A 27,558-nucleotide genomic window follows, 5' to 3' on the forward strand; every position below is an offset into this window, starting at 1 on the left:
AACTGCAAAAGTACGGTATGATCTTTTGGGGAAGTGGGTTTGTTGTGCAAGACCTCCAAATCCACTTTAATTGTGCAAGCTGAATTTGCTGGTATGCGATGGAGCCCTTCCCCTGAATAGCAACTGTCTGGAAGTGTCCCCAAAAGGTAAAACAAAGAGCTGAGTTTGGACTCAGTCGGCATTTCAGGGTACTGGGTCTCCCTTGACGTGGGAACAGTAGACTTTTTGTATCTTTCGGAGCACTAAGCTGTGTTTCCACCTATGCTCAAACTGTAGAGGTAAATAAATGCGAATATTACACAAAGCACCGATAAGTTTCAAAAAATAAATAAATCAAACCCAGGTTGATTTGGGACTTCTCACTACTCAGAGAAGTGAGTTGTCATAGCAATATTTTCCTCCTAAATGCCTGGCTTTCAGATATCGCCATCATCATCATTTTATTATTTATATCCCGCTCATCTGACTGAGTTGCCCCAGCCAGAAATGCTTTGTCACTTTTGGATGAGAAGCATGTTGTTGTTGTTTAGTCGTTTAGTCGTGTCCGACTCTTCGTGACCCCATGGACCATAGCACGCCAGGCACTCCTGTCTTCCACTGCCTCCCGCAGTTTGGTCAAACTCATGTTCGCAGCTTCGAGAACACTGTCCAACCATCTCGTCCTCTGTCGTCCCCTTCTCCTAGTGCCCTCCATCTTTCCCAACATCAAGGTCTTTTCCAAGGATTCTTCTCTTCTCATGAGGTGGCCAAAGTATTGGAGCCTCAGCTTCACGATCTGTCCTTCCAGTGAGCACTCAGGGCTGATTTCCTTAAGAATGGATAGATTTGATCTTCTTGCAGTCCATGGGACTCTCAAGAGTCTCCTCCCGCACCATAATTCAAAAGCATCAATTCTTCGGCGATCAGCCTTCTTTATGGTCCAGCTCTCACTTCCATACATCACTACTGGGAAAACCATAGCTTTAACTATACGGACCTTTGTCGGCAAGGTGATGTCTCTGCTTTTTAAGATGCTGTCTAGGTTTGTCATTGCTTTTCCCCAAGAAGCAGGCGTCTTTTAATTTCATGACTGCTGTCACCATCTGCAGTGATCAAGGAGCCCAAGAAAGTAAAATCTCTCACTGCCTCCATTTCTTCCCCTTCTATTTGCCAGGAGGTGATGGGACCAGTGGCCAGGATCTTGGTTTTTTTTGATGTTGAGCTTCAGACCATATTTTGCGCTCTCCTCTTTCACCCTCATTAAAAGGTTCTTTAATTCCTCCTCACTTTCTGCCATCAAGGTTGTGTCATCTGCATATCTGAGGTTGTTGATATTTCTTCCAGCAATCTTAATTCTGGCTTGGGATTCATCTAGTCCAGCCTTTCGCATGATGAATTCTGCATATAAGTTAAATAAGCAGGGAGACAATATACAACCTTGTCGTACTCCTTTCCCAATTTTGAACCAATCAGTTGTTCCATATCCAGTTCTAACTGTAGCTTCTTGTCCCACATAGAGATTTCTCAGGAGACAGATGAGGTGATCAGGCACTCCCATTTCTTTAAGAACTTGCCATAGTTTGCTGTGGTCGACACAGTCAAAGGCTTTTGCATAGTCAATGAAGCAGAAGTAGACGTATTTCTGGAACTCTCTAGCTTTCTCCATAATCCAGCGCATGTTTGCTATTTGGTCTCTGGTTCCTCTGCCCCTTCGAAATCCAGCTTGCACTTCTGGGAGTTCTCAGTCCACATACTGCCTAAGCCTGCCTTGTAGAATTTTAAGCATAACCTTGCTAGCGTGTGAAATGAGCGCAATTGTGCGGTAGTTGGAGCATTCTTTGGCACTGCCCTTCTTTGGAATTGGGATGTAGACTGATCTTCTCCAATCCTCTGGCCATTGCTGAGTTTTCCAAACTTGCTGGCATATTGGGTGTAGCACCTTAACAGCATCATCTTTTAAAATTTTAAATAGTTCAGCTGCAATATCATCACTTCCACTGGCCTTGTTATTAGCAATGCTTTCTAAGGCCCATTTGACTTCACTCTCCAAGATGTCTGGCTCAAGGTCAGCAACCACACTACCTGAGGTGTACGAGACCTCCATATCTTTCTGGTATAATTCCTCTGTGTATTCTTGCCACCTCTTCTTGATGTCTTCTGCTTCTGTTAGGTCCTTACCACTTTTGTCCTTGATTATGGTAATCTTTGTACGAAATGTTCTTTTCATATCTCCAATTTTCTTGAACAGATCTCTGGTTTTCCCCATTCTATTGTTTTCCTCTATTTCTTTGCATTGCTCATTTAAGAAGACCCTCTTGTCTCTCCTTGCTATTTTTTGGAAATCTGCATTCAGTTTCCTGTATCTTTCCCTATCTCCCTTGCATTTTGCTTGCCTCCTCTCCTCTGCTATTTGTAAGGCCTCGTTGGACAGCCATTTTGCTTTCTTGCATTTCCTTTTCCTTGGGATGGTTTTCGTTGCTGCCTCCTGTATAATGTTACGAGCCTCCATCCATAGTTCTTCAGGCACTCTGTCCACCAAATCTAAATCCTTAAACCTGTTCCTCACTTCCACTGTGTATTCATAAGGGATTTGATTTAGATTGTATCTTACTGGCCCAGTGGTTTTTCCTACTTTCTTCAGTTTAAGCTGGAATTTTGCTATAAGAAGCTGATGATCTGAGTTACAGTCAGCTCCAGGTCTTGTTTTTGCTGACTGTATAGAGCTTCTCCATCTTTGGCTGCAGAGAATATAATCAATCTGATTTCGATGCTGCCCATTTGGTGATATCCATGTGTAGAGTCGTCTCTTGTGTTGTTGGAAAAGAGTGTTTGTGATGACCAGCTTGTTCTCTTGACAGAACTCTATTAGCCTTTGCCCTGCTTCATTCTGAACTCCAAGGCCAAACTTGCCAGTTGTTCCTTTTATCTCTTGATTCCCTACTTTAGCATTCCAATCCCCTGTAATGAGAAGAACATCCTTCTTTGGTGTCATTTCTAGAAGGTGTTGTAAGTCTTCATAGAACTGGTCAATTTCACTTTCTTCAGCACCGGTAGTTGGTGCATAAACTTGGATTACTGTGATGTTAAAAGGTCTGCCTTGGATTCGTATCGAGATCATTCTGTCATTTTTGAGATTGTATCCCATTACAGCTTTTGCCACTCTTTTGTTATGTTATGAGAAGCATAATCACACATCTATTTCCACTGTCTTAATTTTACAAAAAATGGTTTAAACAAACAAATCTAGGGACATCAACTGATTATACCATTTTAGTTGTCTAATATCCTGCCTTTTAATTAGTTATTAATCAAATTTAGATAACTTTACATATTGTCAGAACACTTAATATAGGGAGTATATATTTAGTATTTTTGAAATACTGAAGAAGAGTGGAATACATTTTGATCATTAAATTGTAAGTTACCACCACTTGTTAATGGAATGCCATCTTTAATATTTGTCTCTATAATTCCATATTACAATAATACATCAGAATTACTGTAGAGCCTAAATAAATAAGCAACCTCTCTGATTTAGTATCTCCCTCAGTAATTAAAATGGGTCTTTTATTTTATTTCCTTTCCTTTTTCTTTTCTTTTTTATGCTGCCCATGAGCAGCCATTTTGTGCTGGCACCCATGACATTTAGATTGGGATAAGACTACTGGCACCTAATATTCTTTTAACCAAAAAAAACCCTACTACCAACCACAATAAATATTCTTCTTTTTTGTAGCTATGTGTAAACAAATGTTTTTAAAAACTTAATCCGAGGTGATGCTACTAAATGAATCTTCCTAGCAATGAGTTTCAAGCTCTGAGTTAGATTGCAGGTGCAAAAGAAACATATTTTTATTGTGTACCTTCCAGAGCTGTTACGTAAACCATTTAAACAAAGACTGGACTGCCTCCAACTTCTGTTGAATAGGATAATAAGAAAAGTCGTTACTGGAGAACTGAATGAAACAAAAGAGGGCAGCACAATTACTACAGATGTAAAATCATGATAGCGTTCCTGTTTTGTAAAAAATTACGGACAGGTGCTGACATGTCACAGGGGCAAGTGACTGATAGATCATACAATCCATAAAAACTGCCAGTTCACTCACACGGTTTGTATTCTTAACCTCCTAAATCTAGCAGTTAAAGAACCATATGCAGCAAATAGATGTAATTGAAGAAACAGCTTCCAGTTTGTGGCATTCAGGCATGTTGAAGATTAACTACTTGCAATAATTGTTGATGCTCATAACATGTGACGGACAGAAAAGCAGCCACAAAATGGGCAATGCTGTCTATGTTGTTGTTTGCCTGAATGTTGTGCCTGGAGGCAAAGCAACCACAAGTTATGAGCCTTATTGTACTAGGCAGTATACCAACACAGTCACAGTAAACATGGGAGGAAAACGGCAAAAAAGAAAGTGACCTGTCCAAGGTTATGCAGCAATCCACAACAGAGTCAGGTGCTATTTTGTTAAGGCGTATCCACACCGCACATTTGAAGCCTGTGCAATGTACATTTAAAGCACATTACTTCCCCCAAAGAACTTTGGGAACTATAGTTTCCCTGTCACCAAATTACAGCTCAAACTACAGTTCCCAATGTTCCAAATTTCAGGATATATTACTGTTTTCATTTTTTTATTTTTTATTTGCTGATCTGCCTGCTTTTTGTCAATTGTTGGAAGAACTAGCAAATAGCATTTAAAATTGCCCTGCTTATGCTGAAGCCAAGATAAAGTGTCCTGTTTATGCACTCTGACAAATACAAGCATATTAAAGATAAAATATTTGAAGCTTCCAGCCCTTTGCATGAATGGGATTGTAAACTCCCAATTGTAACACATAGATGAACATGCCTGCATGTTTAAACAGCCATGTTTACACATCAGGAACTCCCGGCCCAATCTGGGCTTCCAGGCACACACACGAGTGTTTAAAGATACGGATTTGTTTGTTCAGTTTCTTACATTTCTATCCCACCTTTCCTCCATGAAGCTCAAAGTGGAGTACATAATTCTCTTTCCCTATTTTATTCTCACAACCATCTTCTGAGGTAGGCTGAGAGTGAGTGACTAGCCCAAAAACACCCCGTGAGCTTTGCAGCTGAGTCAGGATTTGAAACTTGCTCTCCCAGGTCCTAGACCTATACTGTGTGGTTTGCTCTAGGTGAACGGCGATACAGCATCAAAACACTATACCTGCAGTAGTTGTGTGGCATCAGCAGTTGTGTGTAGAGTACAGTAGTATGTTTGTTTTAAAACACCATCCAGTACAAGCAGAGATATTTTTGCAACTCTTATGTTTCCTTTGACCAGCAGATGTCTCTGTTGATCTATCTGAGACCTTGCCAAAAAAACCTAACATCAAGCTTTCCATAAATTACATGTGTAGACACTGAAGATTGGGTGGAAAGTCTTATTACCATGTGTGTAATAAAGGGGAGCCACACCGGGGTGAAGGCATCCTGTTTTATTTATTCCCATGCTAGTTTTGGTTTGTTGATTAGCTTTTCTAGTAAGGCTGTTTCCCATACAGTTTGGTACCAGTGGTCCATGGTTCACTTCTGACAGGTCCCTCCACGGTCTCGCTATGATGCTCTTGGTTGCTGAGAGTAAATTGGGTTATAAGCTCTTTGTGGTGTGAGTGTGTGCTATTGTCTTGGAAAATATTCAGTAGAGGTAGTTCTGGGGTGGCTTGTAATACCTGTTTCGTTATGTTGCATATTTCTTGTAGGACTGATGTCCAAAAAGGTTGCAACCCAAAATAATCTGTAATAAAAACAATTGTATTATTATTATTATTTTTTTAAAAAAAGATTGGATAGAAAGTTGATGGGTGTGTTACTTCATTGGGGCAGCCCCGTTAACAAAACGTATTGGCCTTTCTGGCGGAAGGAAATTAACATCTAGTAGAAACAGTAGTCACAAAACGAATAGAATTCAAAATACTTCAGTGTATTAGAATAGGGCAAGTGCTGTACCAGAGGTGGCCAACATTGGGCTCTCCAGATGGTCCCATGATAGCCAGAGTTGATGAGATTCGTAGTCCAACATCTGCATGCCACAAATTTAGTTACCCCTGAGGTAATGCAATGAAAATGAGATATATTTACTGTACATGCCTGCGTATAAGACTACTTTTTAACCCAGGAAAATCTTCTCAAAAGTCAGGGGTTGTCTTATAAGCCGGGTCGTATTTCTTATACGGCGAGTATATCCCAAACTCTATATTTTCACTGGAAAAGCTGAGGGTCGTCTTATACGCCCAGTTTTATACGCCGGAATATACGGTATTTCCCACATCTGCACCTCAGCCTTTCTCCAAGGGTGAGATTATTTCATGGATAATATATGAAAATGGCTTGTTTAAGGCCGACCATTGACTTCTCTGGTTAAGTAGAACCTATACGTTCCCAACTTGTCCTCTTGGTTCCGTATATTCAAGGAGCTTGCTTTCTACTAAGTACAGGGCCCAGCTATCCCTTGGTATATTGGTACTGTATATGGGAACAAGAGATTACCAATGGATGAGCCTGCCTGGACAGAAGCATCATATTATGCACTTCTGAATTAATGCAACTCTTCTTAAATGAGTCCTCTTGGATCCCTATCACCACCAGTTTACAGTAGAGTAGAATCAGGCCTATTGTTTTCATATTGTTGCCAGAAGGAAAAAAGGACGACGTGTACCAGGAAATGTCAGGGGTTGTCCGAATAACACTGTTTAAACTTTAAAGCAAGAGGGCTCGTGGAGAATCCTATGTCTGCAGGTCTGGCCATAGTCTCTCTCCATATCTCTTTCCAAACGACTCTTCTTGCTCTTTGAAAGAGAAGTGTTTTGAAGACAGGAGGGGAGGGAAATGTAAGGAGTCCATTTAGAACCCAGCTGTGAACTCTATTAATTCCCATGGTTACTGGTTCAGTAAAGGCTATTTATATATCTGTATCTAGAATAAAAATGCAGTGCACAGAAAGGGTCTGAAAATGAAATTTTGGAGGGGAAGGAAAGCAAGACCTTGTTTTTTCACTCAGGAAATGATGCAAGTGTTGCATTTCACACCTTAGGAATAGGCATTTTCTATACACTCTCTCCACATCTATGCTGGAAGATTTCATGTTTAAAACTAGTGTGATGACAACTGTGGGCGAGAGATTGATTTTGGGTGCAAACGCTGGTGCTTCAGGAAGTAGGGAGGTGAAGGGTCTGCAGAAAAACAACAGCCCCAACCAACAACATTTATTCTGTTCTTTCATGCCTTTTCATGGCTATTTCCCCTTAGTCTGGTCTGGTGTTGTCTAACTTGAAAGGGCTTCTTTACTACTTGATCATAACCAATCATGGAACATGCAGGCTCTCAGATTTTGCTGGGGTTAAAAAAAAAACCATTGGTCTCACCCTGACAGCAGGAGTAAGGGAGAAGGAATGTGCCCTTATTTCCAGGCAATGCTGTATTGGATATTTCACTGTAATAATTTGTCAGGATCCGGCTCTGGTCATAACATTTTATTTAAGTTTAGATGAGTCAGAATGTGAATATAGAGATGCACATTTTTTTTGATGCGGTGCAGTGTAGATGGACAACACTCTGATTCAGATGGGCATCTGAATAGGGATACAATCCATTTGCACGGCATTATTTTCTGTGGTACTGTCATGAACACTCCCAACTACCCCAGCTAATAGTAAATAACATGCAACGGGCAGAAGAGTGTTGTGTCTCAGCAGTTCCCTTTGCTTCTAGACATCCACCTCTTTGTACAGTTTTACACCCTTTTACAAAAGTATGCAAACATTCCCAAAACCGGGAGGGTAGGGGCTTTGCCTTTTCATTGTAAATGAAATGATCTCCCCAATTCAGCTCTGCTAAATTATCTGACTAAAACTCCAGTTTACTACTTTGAAAACCTGTATGTGCACCAGAACTGCAAACAGAATTCATAGCCAGTGGAATTGCTTCAAGGCCAAATAAGCTTTTCATAGGGTTTGGAAATGAGGCTCGTGTGATACAATGAGGGCATTTTGCAACTTTCTGATGAAACACTTTTTCAGCTTGATCCATAGCCTAGCCTAGATCAATATATATTTATATATTCTTGATATTAATAGAGATTTAGCTGTATTAAATGCGCTCATACTTTGAAAAGAACTTGTGTTGCAAGTAGGTTTGAATTGCATAGATAAGAGTTTTAAGGAGATAAATACTGCACATATGTCAAGTTCCTCTGAAAAGATCATGGAATTTAGTTACCTGACCCACAATCTGTGCAATGTTTCCTTTGTAACAGCCTCTTTCCAACACCCATGAAAAGCAAACCTTTTTGCACTTAATGTAGCTTTGTGAAAAGCCATTCCCTTGAGATTAGCACCCCCAGGTTACATCAGTTTCACAATAAATTCCCATGCAATTTTAACTTGTAACATTTTAAACTTGTTCATAAATAACCTGAAGTTAGGGTAAACTGTCAAAGTAAATAACACTGAGATATGTGGATTAAGGGTCTAATGGTTCGTATGTTCACATTTACATATACATGCCCAAACACTAAAAACTGTTTTTCTTATACAGTGGTATCTCGGTTTTTGAGCATCTCGGAAGCCGAACATTTTGGCTTTTGAATGTTAAAAACCCAGAAGTAGTTGCTTCCATTTTCAAATGTGCCTCGGAAGTCGAACTGCTTCCGCTGCGGGTTTTTCCAATTTTCTCCATTGACTTTGCAGCCAGCCCTTTGCGTCTCGGTTGTTGAATGTTTCGGAAGTCGAACGGTCTTCCGGAATGGATTATGTTCGACAACCGAGGTACCACTGTATTTCCACACCATGCTATATCTTTTGAATCCACTGTCTCTTATCAGAATGCAAAGACTGGCAGCCTGTTGCGGTACCTCAGATAAAGTGAAGGAACAACTAGTCTAGTTCTGAATTTGAGTTTATTCATTGCCTAATCTTCAGCTGACCATTCCGCACTGGTCTTCCTTCCATTTCATATTGGGCCTTGTATTCAAAAAAGCTGGAGTCCTGTATGGATTGGAGGGCACACAGAATAATCAGCATTGTACAACAGAGGTAATTCGACTCCCAAACAGATATACCCAGTACTAAGTTCCTGCATCTTCCTTCCCCCAGCTATCTTCCACTGACTTCACTTGGGTAATTCTAAGATGACCAGTAAACATTTTGAAACCATGAGCTCACCATTGAAACAAACCTCTTCTTCCAAACAGGCAAATATATTTTTGTGGCATGAATAGGATTGCCAGCTGGCCAGAATTTTACTGGTCTGGTTTGTATAACCGGTCTTGTCTAGCAGTTTAAAAAGTGTTGAGTCAGTGAACTTTGGAGCCAGCTTGAAGGAGGCTTGTTGTAATTTCTATGTTAAAGGAAAAGCAAGAGTCATGTGGTAACTTAAAGACTGAGGATTGTATCCAACTAAGTTCTACTCAGAACTTAGCTAGTCATGTCCATTAATTTCAATGGGTCTACTCTTGAGTATGACTAGTTAGATACAGCTCTTATCAAATTTATTGTTAGAGTTGGCACCTTGCGCTTGGCAGAATCTACCATCATAACACACCAGCCTGCTGAATCCTTCACCCCCTGACCTCTCACCTGGAAGGCTAGTCTTTTTGAAATGAAAAGTTGGCAACTCTAAGACTAAAAGAGATTTCTTATGAGCACTTATAATCTGTTAAGGCAGGCATAGCCAAACTTGGCCCTCTAGATGTTTTGGGACTACAACTCCCATCATCCCCGACCACTGGTCCTGTTAGCTAGGGATGATGGGAGTTGTAGTCCCAAAAATATCTGGAGGACCGAGTTTGCCTATGCCTGTGTTAAGGGGAAGGATGACAGAGGATCCTGACTTAATGTCTGCACCCATTATGCTCCCAAAAATCACACACAGGTGCAAACAAAATATTAGAAGGAAACTGTTTTATATCCTTTACGTTCGGCTTCTTTGAAGAGTGCTCCAAGTGAGCCTAAAATGTGCAAAAGCACTGAGGGCTTAGGCTAGGGCAGGCATCCCCAAACTGTGGCCCTCCAGATGTTTTGGCCTACAACTCCCATGATCCCTAGCTAACAGGACCAGTGGTCAGGGAATATGGGAACTATAGTCCAAAACATCTGGAGGGCCAAAGTTTGGGGATGCCTGGGCTAGGGTCAACACAGAATAAAACATGTTCTTAGGCATGCATTTGGATGAAACAATGAATTGCAGTTAGCTAAAAAATTGGAAACAAACTCTTCTGAGTGCACATAATGTTAAACTATGGTTTAGTGTTGTGTCCAAAACTTCAAACCTGGTTTGGACACAACACTAAACCATAGTTTAACATTATGTGCACTCAGAAGAGTTTGTTTCCAATTTTTTAGCTAACTGCAATTCGTTGTTTCATCCAAACGGGAGAACTTGGGGAACTGGGGCTAGTTTTAACTCTGCTTTTATCCAAACAAGCCAGGGTCAGAAACAATGATTTACTCTTGGGTTTGTTAGGACAAACCATAGTTTGTCCTGTTTAGCACAAGGCAGCCACCTGAGGTTAGCTGAAAACAAAAGTGGATTCTTCCAACCTCCTTGTGACTATGCCAGAGGATGGTAGGACAAAGTGCACAAGCCTACCTGCTCCGTGCCTTGCTGGTGCCTCTCACCCTGAAATCTTACCAAAGGGTGGAATGGGATGGGTGGCGGCGGCAGCAGGTGGCAAAGAGAGTCTTGGTGGCAGCACAGAAAGCAGTGCAGCTCCAGCTGCCTAAAACTCACTCAGCCCAGTGCTATAGAGAGGTGCGGAATGAAGCTGGTACAGCTGCCACAATTTCCTTCCTTATCCCCCAATGCCTCTGCACGCCACCATCCCATAAGTATCTCATATATTCACGCATGCCCCTCCCCCCCGGTGCTACCCATGTGGTGATATTAACCATTTTGTGGCTACTCCTGTTTTTCCTTCCGCTTCTTCTGCCTCGTCCAGATGGGAAAACAGCACAGCCAGCTGCTTTCGGGCCTGCAAATGTTAAATACCATTGTCATTCTCATATATATATATATAGAGAGAGAGAGAGAGAAAGCGCACATTCTATCTAAGGCAAGCATATATATAAGGAAATGCACTCAGATGATGTTCCCACAGTTTATTTCTGCATATATAAGGACATAATCTGGAACAAAGTTTTCTTAAGAGTCAAGAATGTAGCTCTAAAGAGGAAACCAACTAAACTAGGGCAGCATAAAGGCAAGAGGTCGATAGCCAACAAGTACAATAAGGAAAGATGAAAAGAACCCAGTCCTGAATTGAGAATATTCCTCCATGAACCTCTCAACAAGGCCCTGCAGCATGTTTTTCTTACTTTACCTATCTAGCTTGGTGACAGCAGCAGTGTCAGGGAAGGAGATCTGGTGGACTAAGATACTTATATATATTCATATCCTGCCCTTCCTCTGAGTCTTAGCACAACCTTTGTGGTTCTTCCTCACTGGCTCCCTCCATCTTATCTCCGCAACCAACTTGTGAGGTAGGTTAGGTTGAGAGGGGATGACTGATGGTCCAAGTGAGCTTCTCATAGCCGAGTGAGGATCTGAGCGTGGATCTCACCACTCCTAGTCCGACTCTCTAACTGCTACACCATGCCGGCTCTCCCTGTATGATAGGATTGTGTGAGGATTCCATCTGGAAGAACGCAAATGGCAAATACCTAGTATCCATTTAAGTGGGCCCACACACTATTCTAAAGGCAGCTGGGATGCGAGTCAGCATTGTGTGGTAGATAGTGTTGGACAAAGCAGAGCCGGGTTCAAATCTCTGCTTAGTTATGAAGTTCACTGGCTAACCAGTGGGTGAATCACTATCTCTCAGCCTAACCTACCTCATAGGTTAGGAACAAATGAGGAAACCCCAATCACACTGCCTTGACCTCCTACAAATGTGGTAATGAATAGTAATATATGTGCTGAATTTCAAGGGCTGAGTAGCAGCACTCACCTACAAGCACACAAGCCCATCCCTCTCACAGGATAAGGCTATAGAGCAGGTATCCCCAAACTTCGGCCTTCCAGATGTTTTGGACTACAATTCCCATCATCCCTGACCACTGGTCCTGTTAGCTAGGGATCATGGGAGTTGTAGGCCAAAACATCTGGAGGGCCGCAGTTTGGGAATGTCTGCTATAGAGTGATGGTTACAATCCAGCACCTATTAAAATTGTTAAAAAATGAATAAATCCCATTTATTTGATTGACAGATGCTCAGAGGAAGGGTCATGTAGCTCAGAGGCAAAGCACCAATAATGCACCACTGTTTTGGGAACCAGTCATATGACAACAGCCATATTCCTGCAAATGAATTACAGAGTTTTCTCACATTATTCAACTGTTGGCTTCACTGACTCAACAAACGGAAGCAAGAAGTCAAGTGAGACTGCAATTCTAGGCACACGTAAAAGCAGAACAATCCATAACTTGTTTGGTTTTATTTTTTTTATAAAAAAGAAAGCAAGTACCACTAAGCAGAAACAGCCCTATACATTTTACTGCCCGAGGCAGAGCAGCAAATAGCATTCCCTGCCCCCCCCCCCATCAAAGTGTGTACCCAAGTTATTTTGGCACCTGAAGCAGAACATCTTATTGGAACATAGGGAGCTGCTTTAAACCGAGTTAGACCATTGGTTTATCTACCCCAGCATTGACAACACTGAATGGCAGCATCCCTCTAGGGTTTTCAGGCAGAGGCCATTCCCAGACCTCCTTCGGGATGCTGGGGATTGAACCTGGAACTTTGTGCATGCAAAGTGCATGCTTTGCCCCAGAGCTACACAGCCCTTCCCCTGAGCACCTGCCATCCTCCCTGGCAGTAAAATCAGCTAAGGCAGCTATCGAATGCAAGGGTCAGCCTGCAGCCCTTTGAAGACAACTCTGAACCACAGGCAACATGTGGCTAATGTTCTAACAAAATATTCGTAACATGTATTATTTGAAGACAAAGCAGTGTACATAGGCCATAGCAATGGGACCTGCTCCTCCTAGTGGTCAAAGTATCTAGCAATCATCAGAAACAGATGGATACGGGGAGGACTGGGATGAGAAAATATCCATCATTTACCAGGTTGTTGCTATTCCAAATATAATTTTTGAAATGTTTATAACCAGCCACTAACAGGAACTCTACACAAGCCCACTCAGTAAGCCCATTTAATAGCATCTGATTTATTCTCCCAGATAGTCCTCCAACAACCATAGAAACCACCTGGGTGTGGAATCTAGATCAGGGGTCAGCAGACTTTTTCGGCAGGGGGCCGGACTATATTTTGAAAAAAAAATTTGAACGAATTCCTATGCCCCACAAATAACCCAGAGATGCATTTTAAATAAAAGAACACATTCTACTCATGTAAAAACATGCTGATTCCCGGACCCCCCGCGGGCCGGATTTAGAAGGCAATTGGGCCGCATCCGGCCCCCTGGGCAGGGGACGCCTGATCTAGATGCATGTTAAAAACGTTGTGAAAAATGCTTTTTAAAAAAAACGTTTTGAAAAAATGCGTTAAATTTGCTGTAGCTCACAGTCACCATACCTAGTGTCACAGTTGTATATTGCACTTTACAACAATGGTTGGCCATTGTGAGAACAAAATGCTGGACTAGATGAGCCTTTGGTCTGATCCAGGAGAACTCTTCTTATGTCCATAGAATCATAGAATTGTAGCGTTGGAAGGGGACCCCCAAGGGTCATCAAGCCCAGCCCCCTGTGTCCCAGCATTCTGTACCCACAATGCCTATGCAAAGCCCACAAGAGGGCATGAGCACTTTCCCTCTGATGATATCTAGCAACTGCTGTATGCTACTCTCTGAATAGTAACATTAAGTAGTAACACCTTAACACACCATACATTTGCGGTAGGCTTCCTCAACCTTGGGCCTCCAGGTGTTTGGAGACTACAGTTCCCATCATCCCTGACCACTGGTCCTGCTAGCTAGGGATCATGGGAGTTGTAGGCCAAAAACATCTGGAGGGCCGAGGTTGAGGAAGCCTGATTTGAGGCCTATTTAAAGCACATGACTTCCCTCAAAGCATCCCTGGAACTGTCATTTCCCTCTCAAAGAACTAAATTTCCAAGCACCCTGAACAAACTACAGTTCCCAGGATTCTTTGGGGGAAGCTGTGCACTTTACATGTACATCGAATGTGCTTTAGATGCCTGCTGTAGATCTGCCCACTGTTGTTGTTGATTGGGAACCACAAGTACCACAACACATTTTTCTGCTTATGAACAAATGTAAACACCTTTTTTTTTTGCCAACTGGGAAAGATAGCATGCAAAAAAGTCCAGAGAGCAAAACCTACAGCTGTTAGCCTAAGCTTGCTATACTAGGAAGTAAGCAGTGAAGAAATTAGTGTGGCAAAAAAACCAAAACATATTTAGGATCTAGGAATGAAATGCCTTTCACTATTCTGGTCCCACAGCCACATTTGTGCAAAACTAAGCATTTTTAAGCTGGCCTTTCCCACCAATGTCTTGCACAATGAGTAAAAATATCGCCATACAGCGTTTCAGGAGATTCCTCTTCCTTTTCATGTGGCTTCTCCTCTGTCAAGATTTCTTCAGTTTTCTGAGTAAGAGAAATTTTAAGAAATAGTGAGTTCTTTGTTTAATGCTTCAACCTAATAATCTACAACAGTGAAAACAAGTAGAGTTCTTTTCTGGGAAACTTTTCGCTTAAAAAAAAAACTTGCTCCAGGGTCACACGCAGTTCAAAACATGTGACTTCAGTGAAACTATTCTTTTAAAAAGAAAAAGAAAAACGCTTCATTGCATTGCTAGTTTTGGACAAATGGTGTATTTAATTCAGGCCTCTCTTTGTATGTCATGGAAAAGTGCTTTTGGTTCTGGCTAGGCAACGCTGAAACAATTTCTTTCTACTTGCAAGGCTTGATTATTTATGATATGTGAACCCGAGGCAATTCAACTAGAACTTTTAGATTTAAGGTTCTTTTTGCCAAACATGCTATTATGATTCTGATAAGTTTCATTCCTGCCCTCCCCCCTCATTGGTAATGTTTTATACTGCTGACATTTTAAAACTATCTTCAAATTTCGTATTGTAAGCTGCTTTAAGGGTCTGACAGAAAGGCAGGTAATAGTGTTCATATTTAAGTGCAAGAAGGCATTCAATGAGTGCCTCTCCATCCATCCAAGACTGCTGTCAGCTAATCTGAAGTTAGGTTTACGCTGCATATAGTGAAATGTGGAGTCATCGTGTTTTGTATAAAGTGTGATGTTTCTACCTTCTCCCACAAACAACACAAAAAAGCATTTCACAGTATCCATAGTGACATGAAGTTTGTTGCATACAAATCTGACTTCAAAGATGCCTGGAGGATTTGCATATAAAAGTGACGCGCAAGTCTTTGACAAATAAAGAGCTCATGAACCTAGTACCGCAATGCCATTTGGTGATTAGTACTAAACCACAGACCCTAGGACTTGCTGATCAGAAGGTCGGCAGTTTGAATCCCTGCGACGGGGTGAGCTCCCGTTGCTTGGTCCCAGCTCCTGCCAACCTAGCAGTTCGAAAGCACGTCAAAGTGCAAGTAGATAAATAGGTACCACTACAGTGGGAAGGTAAACGAGGTTTCCGTGTGCTGCTCTGGTTTGCCAGAAGCGGCTTTGTCATGCTGGCCACATGACCTGGAAGCTGTACGCCGGCTCCCTCGGCCAATAACGCGAGATGAGCGCCACAACCCCAGAGTCAGTCACGACTGGACCTAATGGTCAGGGGTCCCTTTACCTTTACTGTGTCAAAAGTCACCAGACAACACACTATCTTAATAAGATAGCTGTTGTCGTGCTGGATCAGGCCAATGGTGTCTAGCATTCAGTTTCCAAGATGGGAAACATACAGGTCTGAGGGTCACCTAGGCTTTTTGTCATATTTCTGAACAATATTATGTCCAAAGTAGCTCTATAAGGTAACAATGCAGTGTGAAAAAATACTTCCTTTCTCACACTCTTTGGATGACTCGTTGGATGACATACTCTCCAACATTTCTCTGATGAAAATAGGGATGTCCTATTCAATAAGAACAACAACAACAACAACAACAACAACAATTTTATTATTTATACCCACTTATCTGGGCGCCATTCTGGGCAACTTCCAATATATGTAAAAACATAACTAAACATTAAACATTAAAAAAACTTCCCTATACAGGGCTGCCTTCAGATGTCTTCTTAAGGTTGTATAGTTACATATCTCTTTGGCTCGGGGGCTGCATAGCTCCAACATTTCTCTGATGAAAATAGGGACATCCTAAGGAAAAGCAGGACTTTCTGGTATCAAATCAGAAACCAGGACGGCTTCTGTAAATCCAGGACTGTCCCTGGAAAATAGGAACACTTGGAGGGTTTGGGATGAGTGCTTTTGGCAGCCATTTCCAGGCCAGCGAATTCAGCTGCAAAGCGGCAGCTGGAATATCGGAGGATGTTCCAGCACCTTCTCTATCTGCCACCAGAGCCCACAGCTGTGAGAGACATCAGAAGCAGGTGAGGAAGTCCTGCTCTGTGAACGACTAATATCTGGCTGCTTCAGGCAGCCATTTCCAGGCCAGAAGTGCTGCAAAGCGGCACTGGAAGATTCGAGGGACCAACAGCAGGGACCAACAGCAGTCATTTTGAGGAAACCTAGGGGACTGAGGAGAGGCTTCTAACACCTTTTTTCCACTAGCTCTTTCTGCATCTGTTACCACAGCCAGAAGGCAAGCTCATCAGCAGCTGGGTGAGGAAGCCCTGATCTGTCATCCAGCTGCTTTGGCAGCCATTTCTGGGCCAAGGGAAGCTTATATGCTCTTTTTGTGATCATACACTTAGTTTACTGTATTTTAAATATATTGGAAGCCCCTCAAAAACCTCAGTTAGTAGGCAGGGTGTAAGGCAGCCTGAATAAATAAAAAATAGATTTAAAAAATTCCTTCACATTCTTTGCACCATTAGTAATTTCATGACTATCACATTCTCTTACTTTCAGGTTGCCTGAACTAAAAAAGTCCTCACTTCTTAACAATTTCTTCCTAATAATCAACACCACTGATCACCTTTCAATCAACAAATGTAATATGCTGCAGAAAGAGCCCACACTCAGCTTCTGGTGAATTACTGCTCTTTATAAACGCCAAGGGAGTTTGAATTCAGCTTCCCACGATCTGCGTTACTAAAAATAAATGATATCTAAAATGGGAAGCATTCTGGTCATACTGCACGCTACAGAACATAAGCGAATGATGCCTCTAATGTTGCATTTGAGGCTGAGGACAGGACATTTTATAACATCAGTCCCCAGAAGCCTTTGTCAATTATCACAGCCTTTAAGAAAAACGACTTGTTTTCCTTCTGTGTTCTTTTTGCCACCTACCTTCAACATCTGTTGTCGAGCAGAAAGGCGGGATATAAATATTTTCAATGAATGAAATTTAATCGATTTAATTTAACATAGTGGGAAGAAGAATCCGTGGTTGCCTGCATGCAGGACTTTTCCCCCCAGCCGGAACTGAGTTCTGGCCCCTCTCAGGTGGGCGCCATTGACATTATAAGAGAACAAGGGAGTGTTCATAGTGCGTTCCGGCACCTCTTTTTATGGAAAAATAGCACTGCTTGCATGTATCCATCCATCACACTTGCATCTTCCCTTCACGAAAATATAGCAAGTCAAAAGTATGTTCACACAACTTATGCCTACCTCTTCGACTTTGTCTCTCAAATCAATCTCCACAAATGACAAGTCTTTCTGCAAGAGGAACATAAAGTAAGAGACAACCAAGTTGTAAGATACCTTTAAGATGAAACTACACATTACACACATATGGGTGTACAGTAATGAAAACGTCACAGGTGCTCTTCCTAGGGAAAAAACATATGGCAGGCTTATATTACACGGCTTGCATGTAAAGTGAGTTAGGCGCTTAGAAGAGGACTAGAGAAGTCCTTAAGGCTTTTACTGTATCTTGTGTGTTTGTGTTAAGTCAATGTCATCATCTGTTACCATTGGCGGCCTTGGGAGCAAAATGGGAACATGGTGGTAGTACAGCAGGGTATGTGAGGTCAGCAAAGCTGCCTTCATAAATGATATCTCTACAACTTGCAAAATAATTGTTAAGATAGATGGTATCAGGACAACAGTGGGGTGTGGAAGGGGCAGAAAAGTGGCTATGGCGAAGGTATTTCAGCCATCACAAAGCTTATAGTCATGTTTTTGGCTTAACTTATTTCATTGCAGGCTTAATGCTTAAATGTTGGTGGATTGGGTATTAATCTCTTAAATCGGGGATGGGGAACATTTGGCCCTCCCATCAGTCCACATCAGCATGGCCATTGATGAGAGACGATGGAAACTGCAGTCTAAATATACTGTATATTTAAAAAATCAGCCGAGCAGCAAGCCTACACATTTGGTATACAGTTGTAAGATGTTCTTATAGGATTGGAACTAAAATCCAAGAAGGTAGAATGTACCTATAATGACAGCATTCTGGACAGAGATGTTCTTACTTCTCTGGTTCTCTGCTTAGAGGTACATTACATATATTTGAACATCTTTTCATTTATAGCAAAATACAAAAGATTTTTGCCATCTTTACTGCAGCTGAGTAAGCTTGTTAATCAGCACTCAACAGTGTTCTATTGCATTTGTCTGGAGTTTTCCCTCTACTTTTTCCAAGCTGCACACCAACTTTCTTCATTGGCCTCAGCTCTGGGGTGTATCAAGGGGCCAAAATTGACTCTGTCACACAGGAGAAACTGCTCAGGGATCCTATTGCGATGATCAGCAGCAATTTTTTCTGCACCAACTATCTTAATTGTAAAATCAAAGTTCATTTCTGCTCTGCCTTACCAAAAGTTACACTGGCTGGTTGTATATTTTCCTTGAGGTTGTTATAAACATGATCAAGAAAACGGATGCAGAATTTGACCCATATTTTATAGGGCAGAATCTGCATCAGGTAGAAAAGGTGGCTAGCCTATTATCTATTGCAGAGATAGCACAGTCTTTCGACATACACACACACACCAGACTAATAGCCATGAGAAGGAACCACTCTGTGGACTGGAACAGATTTGAGAAATCAGATTCCGTCCACACCCTTGGTATCTCTCAAAACAACCCGTTTGCTTCACTGCTGATGAAAGTAAAACCGAAAATTGAGCCATTCTTTCTGGGAGTATTACTTGCCTTCATCTCCAGAAGAACGTCTTCCATTTCAGCGTCTGCCTTTGCTTTCTACGGATTTAAAAAGCAGAAGGTTAAGTGTGTTGCGTTTTTAAGAGGCCCACTATGAACTCTTGTAGCACAGGTTCGCTTTCTTTCCCCAAGCTTGTGCATTTTGGGGAAACTAACAGAAAAATCTGTGCTGTTATTTTTATGGCGACCTGGTTGGTGTTTCCAGCCAGCCATAGCAACATGGTGTGTGTGTTTGTGTATAACCCACAAGTGACAAATGCCCTTTAGACCATGTTCCTGGTATCTACGGCCACTTCTATGGGAAGCAGAGGCTGGACTCATTTACCCACGCCTGTTGCAAGGCCACCCTGGCTCCCTCTGGCCCTGAAATCTCAGTGTCCCTCTTTATTGCGGGGTTGGTCCCACCCTTCTGCTGCCACAACCTATTGGCTCCTCCTTGTCTGTGCACAGGAAAACTGCCTGGAACTGAAGGACTCTGGGACTTGTAGTCCTTGAAGGAGCACATTCTGCAGGGAAATTACATTTCCCCCGAGAATTGCAACTCCTAGAGTTTCCCGTACAATTTGTATTTCCTCTTTCCCCCTCTTTCACGTCTGTGGTGGGCCTGATTCTATTAAACTCCAGCAGGGCCCTCCCTGTAGAATGTAGTAGGGTTGCCATATTTACTTTTCTATCCCAAGTAGCTAGGCTTTTAAGAAAGCTCTCTTTTTATGATTGACTTTAATTTATCTGGACCACTGCATGTTTTTGGATTTTTCTTTTTATGTACACCACTTAGAAACTCCAGTGATTTAGTGGCATATAAATAGCTAAACTAAATTAAATGTCCGGGGTGGCCTTGTTGAGCAACATTTTGTTCTGAATGCTGCTGCTTTAGTCTAATGCTATTTCTACTCGGCTCCAGTAAAATACTTAATAACTGGATACATCAGGAAAATAACAGACCCTCCAAGTGTCCCTATTTTCCAGGGACAGTCCCAGGTTTACAGAAATCTGTTCCAGTTTCTGATTTGATCTTGGAATGTCCCGCTTTTCCTTAGGACGTCCCTGTTTTCATCAGAGAAATGTTGGAGGGTATGGAGTAATGTGACCCCCAAGCCAAGAAGATAAGTAACTATAAACCTATAGAAGTTACCAGATGGCAGCCTTGTATAGGGAAGTTTTCTTTTTTTTAAAAAAAGAATATGTTTAATTATGTTTTTATTTATACACTATTGGAAGTCACCTAGAGTGGCTGGGGCGACCCAGTCATTTGGGTGGAGTATAAATAAAATCTGATACTAATAATACTTAATAAAAAATAAAAATGGAATAGGACATCCCTATTTTCATCAAAGAAATGTTGGAGGGTATGAAATAATTCTGGATGATTATCCTAGAACATTATATATGATATGATATAGCAGCACACCATCCACACCCACACCCACACACCACTTATGGGAATGGGTTTGGAGTCCAGACTGGAACTCCAAACTGGCATGTGGTCCTCGGAAAGTTGCCCACTTGAGGATGCGGCCCTTGGGCTGGAAAAGTTTCCCAACCCCTTATGTAAACAAACACAGAACTACTTGTACTTAGAATTTTTGAGTTTCCTGACCGGTTTTTCACTGATTTCCACTTTAACAGATTCATCTTGCTCACGACCACTTTCTTTATCCTTTTTATTGTCATACACTTTCTTCTTGATCTCTTTAAGACTGCACAGGAAGAGATATCGACATATCAATAGTTTTATTATAGTGATCTAGTTGAACAACTGAACGGGGGTATTTAATTTGTAGCAAAAAAGTTTTCTTTAGCATTTCTCACCTTATTTAAAGAGTTATCTGGGACAAAAAAAGAACATGCTTTTAAATTTGGACCCTGCTCATTGCAACTTACACATGTTTGTGTGTGCAAGAGAGGAAGTGCTAACCATCCTGCTGTAAATACAGTTATAACATTAGGTGCAATAATTAAGCACTTCGCTTGCATTATAATGAGATAATCCTTACAACAACCCTGTATGTTCACCAAGATAATAATCTTCCCCAATATTGTAGAGGGGAGAACTGAAGTGAAGAGCAAGCAGCTTTTCCAAGGCTGCCTAGTGGGTTCATGGCAGAGGCAATATTGATTCATAGCTCAATCTCTGAGCTACTGTAGCTACTACAGGAATTCACAGCACCTAGGATGTGTCTTCTGCTTGTCGTGAAGCAGGCTGAATTGAGGCAAATGGCTCTTTACTGAAGATTACTCTTTTTTTCTAGTCCCCAGTACATTCTCTGTTTAGACTAGGCTGAGCTATGCTCTGTTACCAGCTAAGGTCTTCTTCTGTCCTCTGTGCGCCTTTCTCCGTGCCCGAAACATCTAGAAAAGAGGAAATAAGGGTTCCATAAACAGTGTCACATATAGGCGGAAATCGAGCTTTTTCTTTTCGAGGGCTACATTCTCCCATCATAAAACAAAACAACCCCAAGGTACCCTAGTAGAGCCAACAATGCAATGTGCATCATGAATGGTTGTGGAATATGGCAGTGACTGGACAGCAGATGGGAAGCTAAACTTACTCTAGTAAAACCAAGAGAAATGAAGCCTTCTTCACCTGCTGCCTTGGTTGATAACAAATCAATGGAATTTGTAGAAACCTAAGGCCTGAGGAAGGCAGAGAACACAGGGAAGTGATTAAAGCTGACAAGCTGCAGGATAGGAAAATGCTTACAGGGACCTAAGGAGACAGAGATGTATATACAGTATATTGCTGTCAGAAATATTGTACAGTATATTGCTGTCAGAAAGATGACGGGGAGGAAAATATTTATACTGGCTTCTAGCAAGAGATAGTAGTTGGGAACCTGAGTGTAACAGGGCAGACTAGATAGAGAGGAGGAGGAAATTCAGGGACCTGAAACAACAGGAGTGGAAATGCAGAAAGGAGGGAGCAAATCTAGAACGTTTACATCTTGTGTTGGATGAGCTGGGCAGATTTGAGATTCTGCTGGTGTACTGCTCAACACAGTACACCAGCAGAATCTCAAATCTGCTAGCACTTTCCATTGACAGAGGTGGCCTCAGACGTGGTGTTGAGGACCCCCTTCAGATCAGAAGGTAGTGCTGTGGGAAGGGGAGATTATTATTCAACCCACAGAGCCTTCCTCATGGAGTGTGACAGAAAAGTTTGTTTTGCTGGGCAGGTTGGGTCACCAAGTGTTTTCTTTTTTTTTTCCTGCCAGCAAACAGTTAATGAATGGCAGCTTCTGATTGGCCAGGGTTCCAGGAGGAGGAGTTGAAAAGGAGAGGATTTGGAGAGACTGGTTTCAGGTTGGGAGATGGGGAGTGAGGGGGGAGTGAATTGGTTCTGGGTAGAAACATTCACTCTGAGGAATATATCACAAGCTAGAGAAATAACAACAACAACAACAACAACAACAACAACAACATCAATTTTATTTATTTATTTATTTATTTGTGCCCCGCCCATCTGGCTGGGTTTCCCCAGCCACTCTGGGCAGCTTCCAACAAAAATTTAAAATACATTAAAATTTCACACATTAAAAACTTCCCTGAACAGGGCTTCCTTCAGATGTCTTCTAAATGTTGGGTAGTTATTTATCTCTTTGACATCTGATGGGAGGGCGTTCCACAGGGTGGGTGCCACTACCGAGAAGGCCCTCTGCCTGGTTCCCTGTAACCTCACTTCTTGCAGTGAGGGAACTGCCAGAAGGCCCTTGGTGCTGGACCTCAGTATCCGGGCAGAACGATGGAGGTGGAGACGCTCCTTCAGGTATACTGGACCAAGGCCCTTTAGGGCAGGCATAGGCAACCTCGTCCCTCCAGATGTTTTGGGACTACAACTCCCATGATCCCTAGTTAACAGGACCAGTGGTCAGGGATGATGGGAATTGTAGTCCCAAAACATCTGGAGGGCCGAGGTTGCCTATGCCTGGTTTAGGGCTCTAAAGGTCAACACCAACACTTTGAATTGTGCTCAGAAACATACTGGGAGCCAATGTAGGTCTTTCAGGACCACTGTTATATGGTCTCGGCGGCTGCCCCCAGTCACCAGTCTAGCTGCCGCATTCTGGATTAGTTGTAGTTTCTGGGTCACCTTCAAAGGTAGCCCCATGTAGAGCGCATTGCAGTAGTCCAAGCGAGAGATAACTAGAGCATGCACCACTCTGGCGAGACAGTCTGCAGGCAGATAGGGTTTCAGCCTGCGTACCAGATGGAGCTGGTAGACAGCTGCCCTGGATACAGAGTTTACCTGTGCCTCCATGGACAGCTGCAAGTCCAAAATGACTCCCAGGCTGCGCACCTGGTCCTTCAGGGGCACAGTTACCCCATTCAGGACCAGGGAGTCCTCCACAGCTGCCCGCCTCCTGTCCCCCAAGAACAGTACTTCTGTCTTGTCAGGATTCTCTGAGCTTAGTGTGAAGGACAGTGTGTGATGTCCTGTGAGAGTAATAGGCCAGGAATGAACTGGGAGGCTGAGGCTGAGCCAGGAGAAGTAGAAGCTGGAAAGATACCGTCTACTTAGGCCTCATTCCAGTCAGGAGGGGAGAGATTCTGCTACAAAAAAAGAGAAGGCTCTCAAACCAGTTAAGAGGGGTGATCCCTTTGGGTCTGTTACTTGGAGTACCTCAGGAGTAGGGTTGTCAAAGGGGTGTGTAACTGACAGGAAGTACCACCTTGTCTAAGAACCAAAGTATTAAGCAGCAACAGCCGTGCAACAACTGAGAAAGAACTGGTCAAATAACTGGAACTAAGCTGAGCATTTACCCTTTTTAGTCTAAAAACCTGTAACATCTACCTGAAGCAAAGTAACTAAACATAAGCAACTGAAGTTTAAAAGAAGCTGTGCTTGATTAGAAGTCCACTTAGATTTAGTATAAATATTATTAGGTGAACGGTTACCTGAAATAACATTATAACCTGAAGTATCCTTTGTTTTACCCACTTTGTGTCATAAACTTCCTTTGATGTTTAATAATTTTTTTCTTGTTTGTTCGATCAAATCCTGCCTGAGACTCCAAATCAATAAGTTTTCCCTCACACAAGTCCCCCACTAGATAATCTGGGGTAATTTGTAGAAATTTGTGTAATTGGTGTACTGTGAGGTAGTTCCACTATATTTAAGTGAGGACCGGCCCAATGGCGCCAGGGTGAAAAAGTGCTGTCGTGCCATCGCAGGGTTCAGTCTGGTCTCCCATTTTATTCAGCATCTACATAAAATTTGTGTGGGAGCACCGGGAATTTTGGAGTATGTTCTATCTGCATCTGTACTGGAATTGTTTCCCTGTGTTTTAATAGTATCATCATTTCTGTGTTGCCCACCCTGGGCTCCATGGAAGGAAGGGCAGAATATATATTTAATAAATAATATATTTTAATCTCAAGTGGTGGTGAATATGCTTAACCGGTGCCTGACTTTGGTGTTGGACTGGATAAGGGCCATCAAACTGAAGCTCAAGATTGACACTGTCAATAGGTGGTTCCTCTGCCTGGATAAGTGGCACCCGTTTTGCCTGGAGTTGCACTACCCTTGAAGAATCAGGTTAATTGCTTAGGGTACTTTCTTCCCAGGCATTTGATATAGTTAGTGTTTCGTTGTTTGCTGCCTTTTAATCTCTTGCATGATTTTTGTATTTGTATTTTTGCTATAAGCTGCCGTGAGATGTTTTTTGTATAACAAATGCATAGTGTATACTGGGGCTTGGCAACTGATGAACTATGAGCCTTATCTGTTTCTGGAAAAGATACCTGGCCTCCTACAGAATGGGAGAACCAGCTTATGGTCCACTTTGCAAGTGGAAAGTGTGGCACTGGCTAATCCCTTCTTAGATTTTCTCTCTGGCAATAGTAATTGCTTTCCAGGACTGTTGGACAGTAAGGAAACAGATGAATCAAAAGCTATTCCTTTCTCAGATTTTGTACATAAACAGATTTGCTTGCTAAGTTACTTACCAGCTTCCTGCAATGTCTTTTCGATTAGGCCAGCTAGCTCAGGCTTAAGCGTGTGACCACTGAGCCTAACCGTCTTGCATTTGTGAAGATCTGACGTTTCTGCAATCCGGTGGGACCCTGGCGATAGTTTTGTTGCAAAAGGCACACTTTGCAAACGCTTCCTGTGCGCTATGCTTGCAGCCTTTGACATCTTTTGGTTCTTCATGTTAGCTGAACATGGAGAAATGATGTAGGACTCTCTCTTGTTACATTTCTTAAATGTGTTGCCTTGAAAACATGTGGCTTTTGTTCACACAGGGTTGTCGCGAAGCTTCTATGACATCACAAATGGTAGACTGAAACCATTGCCTCATTCACCAAGGCTGCTTTGCAGATTGAAAGACCACCTTACACATTCTTCTATGTTTGTTTGGTAAGTACTGTACTCATACCAAGACACTGAGGATTTATTTTTATTTTATTTTTTTACAAAGTAAACTACATGGACCTACCCCCACAGCTTTATAAAACCATTGCATTATCTTTAAGGGTGAAAAAGCTGATGTGAAAAGAGGATATTCATGAAACTGGGCAATATTAAGGGAAAGAACTTTTGAACTGAAAGGGAAGCAAAAAAGGATGCAGGTTTTCCATGTGAGGACAGGCAGAGAGGCAGGATTCAAGAGGATGCATCTGACACCAATCCCTTTTTGACTGCTAGATTTGCCCAAAGCAATAGCTACTGACCAGGCTAGCTGCTCCCTGGCCTGGGGCCACCCATCCACACCTCCATCTCTGGTTTCCTCTTCACCCTCCAACACAGCTGCAATGGCCCAGCAACTTTGAGAGCCCAGTTTGTCAAACACACTGTAGTTCGCAGTGCCACCTGTCTGTGGCTGAGAAAACTACAGCATTATTCGTTTAAATCTATTTTTATATTAGGAACGCGGGCGGTGCTGTGGGTTAAACCACAGAGCCTAGGCTAGGGCTTGCTGATCAGAAGGTCGGTGGTTCGAATCCCCGCAAAGGGGTGAGCTCCTATTGCTCGGTCCCAGCTCCTGCCACCCTAGCAGTTCGAAAGCACATCAAAGTGCAAGTAGATAAATAGGTACCGCTACAGCGGGAAGGTAAACGGCGTTTCCATGTGCTGCTCTGGATCGCCAGAAGCGGCTTTGTCATGCTGGCCACATGACCTGGAAGCTGTACGCCTGCTCCCTCAGCCAATAACGCGAGATGAGCGCCGCAACCCCAGAGTCGGTCATGACTGGACCTAATGGTCAGGGGTCCCTTACCTTTACCTTTTCCTTTCCAAAAAAGGCCCGGCACTATTTAGCGTATAACATATGCACACATACACTTTTCAGAAATAAAACACTTCTTTTAATTGGCAAATAGAACACACATTGCAGGTCATTAGTATTTAATTAAAAGACTATTAAGTTACAAATACACTTTTTTAAAAAACAAAAAAACCAAGACTGGCATTCAAATGGCAGTTCACGGCACATAGTACAGTTCTTTGTCCAGCCTTCCTGTTGGCAACCGATAAGATATCAGTTCTCATAGGCTTCTAATATACTGTACTCAAATGCTAAGAAGAAGAAAATCTGTAACCACTAAAAAACAGAGGTTGTATAAAAGTTCTCATTCCTTTTTTTCATGAGATTTGAGCATTGTGGGGCTGGATTGCCGACATTTGTTTTCTATATTTCTTTTCTGTTTCAAGTGCCTGGCGAACATTACAGACTTACTATTATGCAGAAGTATGGAATCTTCTTATCAAGCTGAAAGCTCATTAATTATGGTCCAAAAATATGCCCACACCCCATAACTTCTGTTACATTACTTAGACTTTCATCAAAGCCCAGCATGCATTGAACCAGACTTTTAAGGAGGCTATGATATAGCTAAACAGCTAAACTGTGTGTGTGCATATATCTATAGATAGATACACACTCACAAAGACAGACACACAGGGTTGGATCAACACTGTTCATTATACTTAGGTCCACTGAAATCCATGGGACTTCAGATAATATTTTTTCACACTGATTTCAATGAGACCTAAGTATGACTTAGTCTGAATCCCAGTCACTACATACATACATACATCACACTACACACACATGCACACAAGTCATCCTCATTCCTCCTCTTTGACAACATTTACTTGTTTTTTATGAGGTTCGTAACTCAGCCCACTTAATCTACAAGCATATTAACAAGATACACCTTTGTATTGATGCAATTTTTTTAAAAAAAAATGAAACACATCTCTATTATTGAAACACTTTTGTAAAAAGTACAACTCTCATCCCAAACAATCGAGTAGTGCTAGGAGAACATGAACTTCAGTTTCAAACATAATTCAGTCCAACAGAAAAAAGCCTTTACAACTTTTTTGTTATGGACTCTGTATGCCCTTT

General features: G+C 42.1%; 1 protein-coding gene across 1 annotated transcript; it reads right to left on the minus strand.

The window, feature by feature from the left end:
- Window positions 1–10,909: 10,909 nt before the first annotated feature.
- On the minus strand, window positions 10,910–27,252 carry C4H13orf46 (chromosome 4 C13orf46 homolog). Its single transcript, XM_060273371.1, has 7 exons — window positions 25,154–27,252; window positions 21,508–21,559; window positions 20,808–20,907; window positions 19,199–19,246; window positions 17,708–17,800; window positions 14,517–14,581; window positions 10,910–10,982 (listed from the first exon to the last, which is right to left on the minus strand). The coding sequence occupies exons 1-7, from the start codon at window positions 25,356–25,358 to the stop codon at window positions 10,910–10,912; spliced, it is 636 nt and encodes a 211-aa protein (XP_060129354.1). The 5' UTR covers window positions 25,359–27,252.
- Window positions 27,253–27,558: the final 306 nt, after the last annotated feature.

Source organism: Zootoca vivipara, chromosome 4, assembly GCF_963506605.1.
Source record: "Zootoca vivipara chromosome 4, rZooViv1.1, whole genome shotgun sequence".
Lineage (NCBI taxonomy): Eukaryota > Metazoa > Chordata > Lepidosauria > Squamata > Lacertidae > Zootoca > Zootoca vivipara.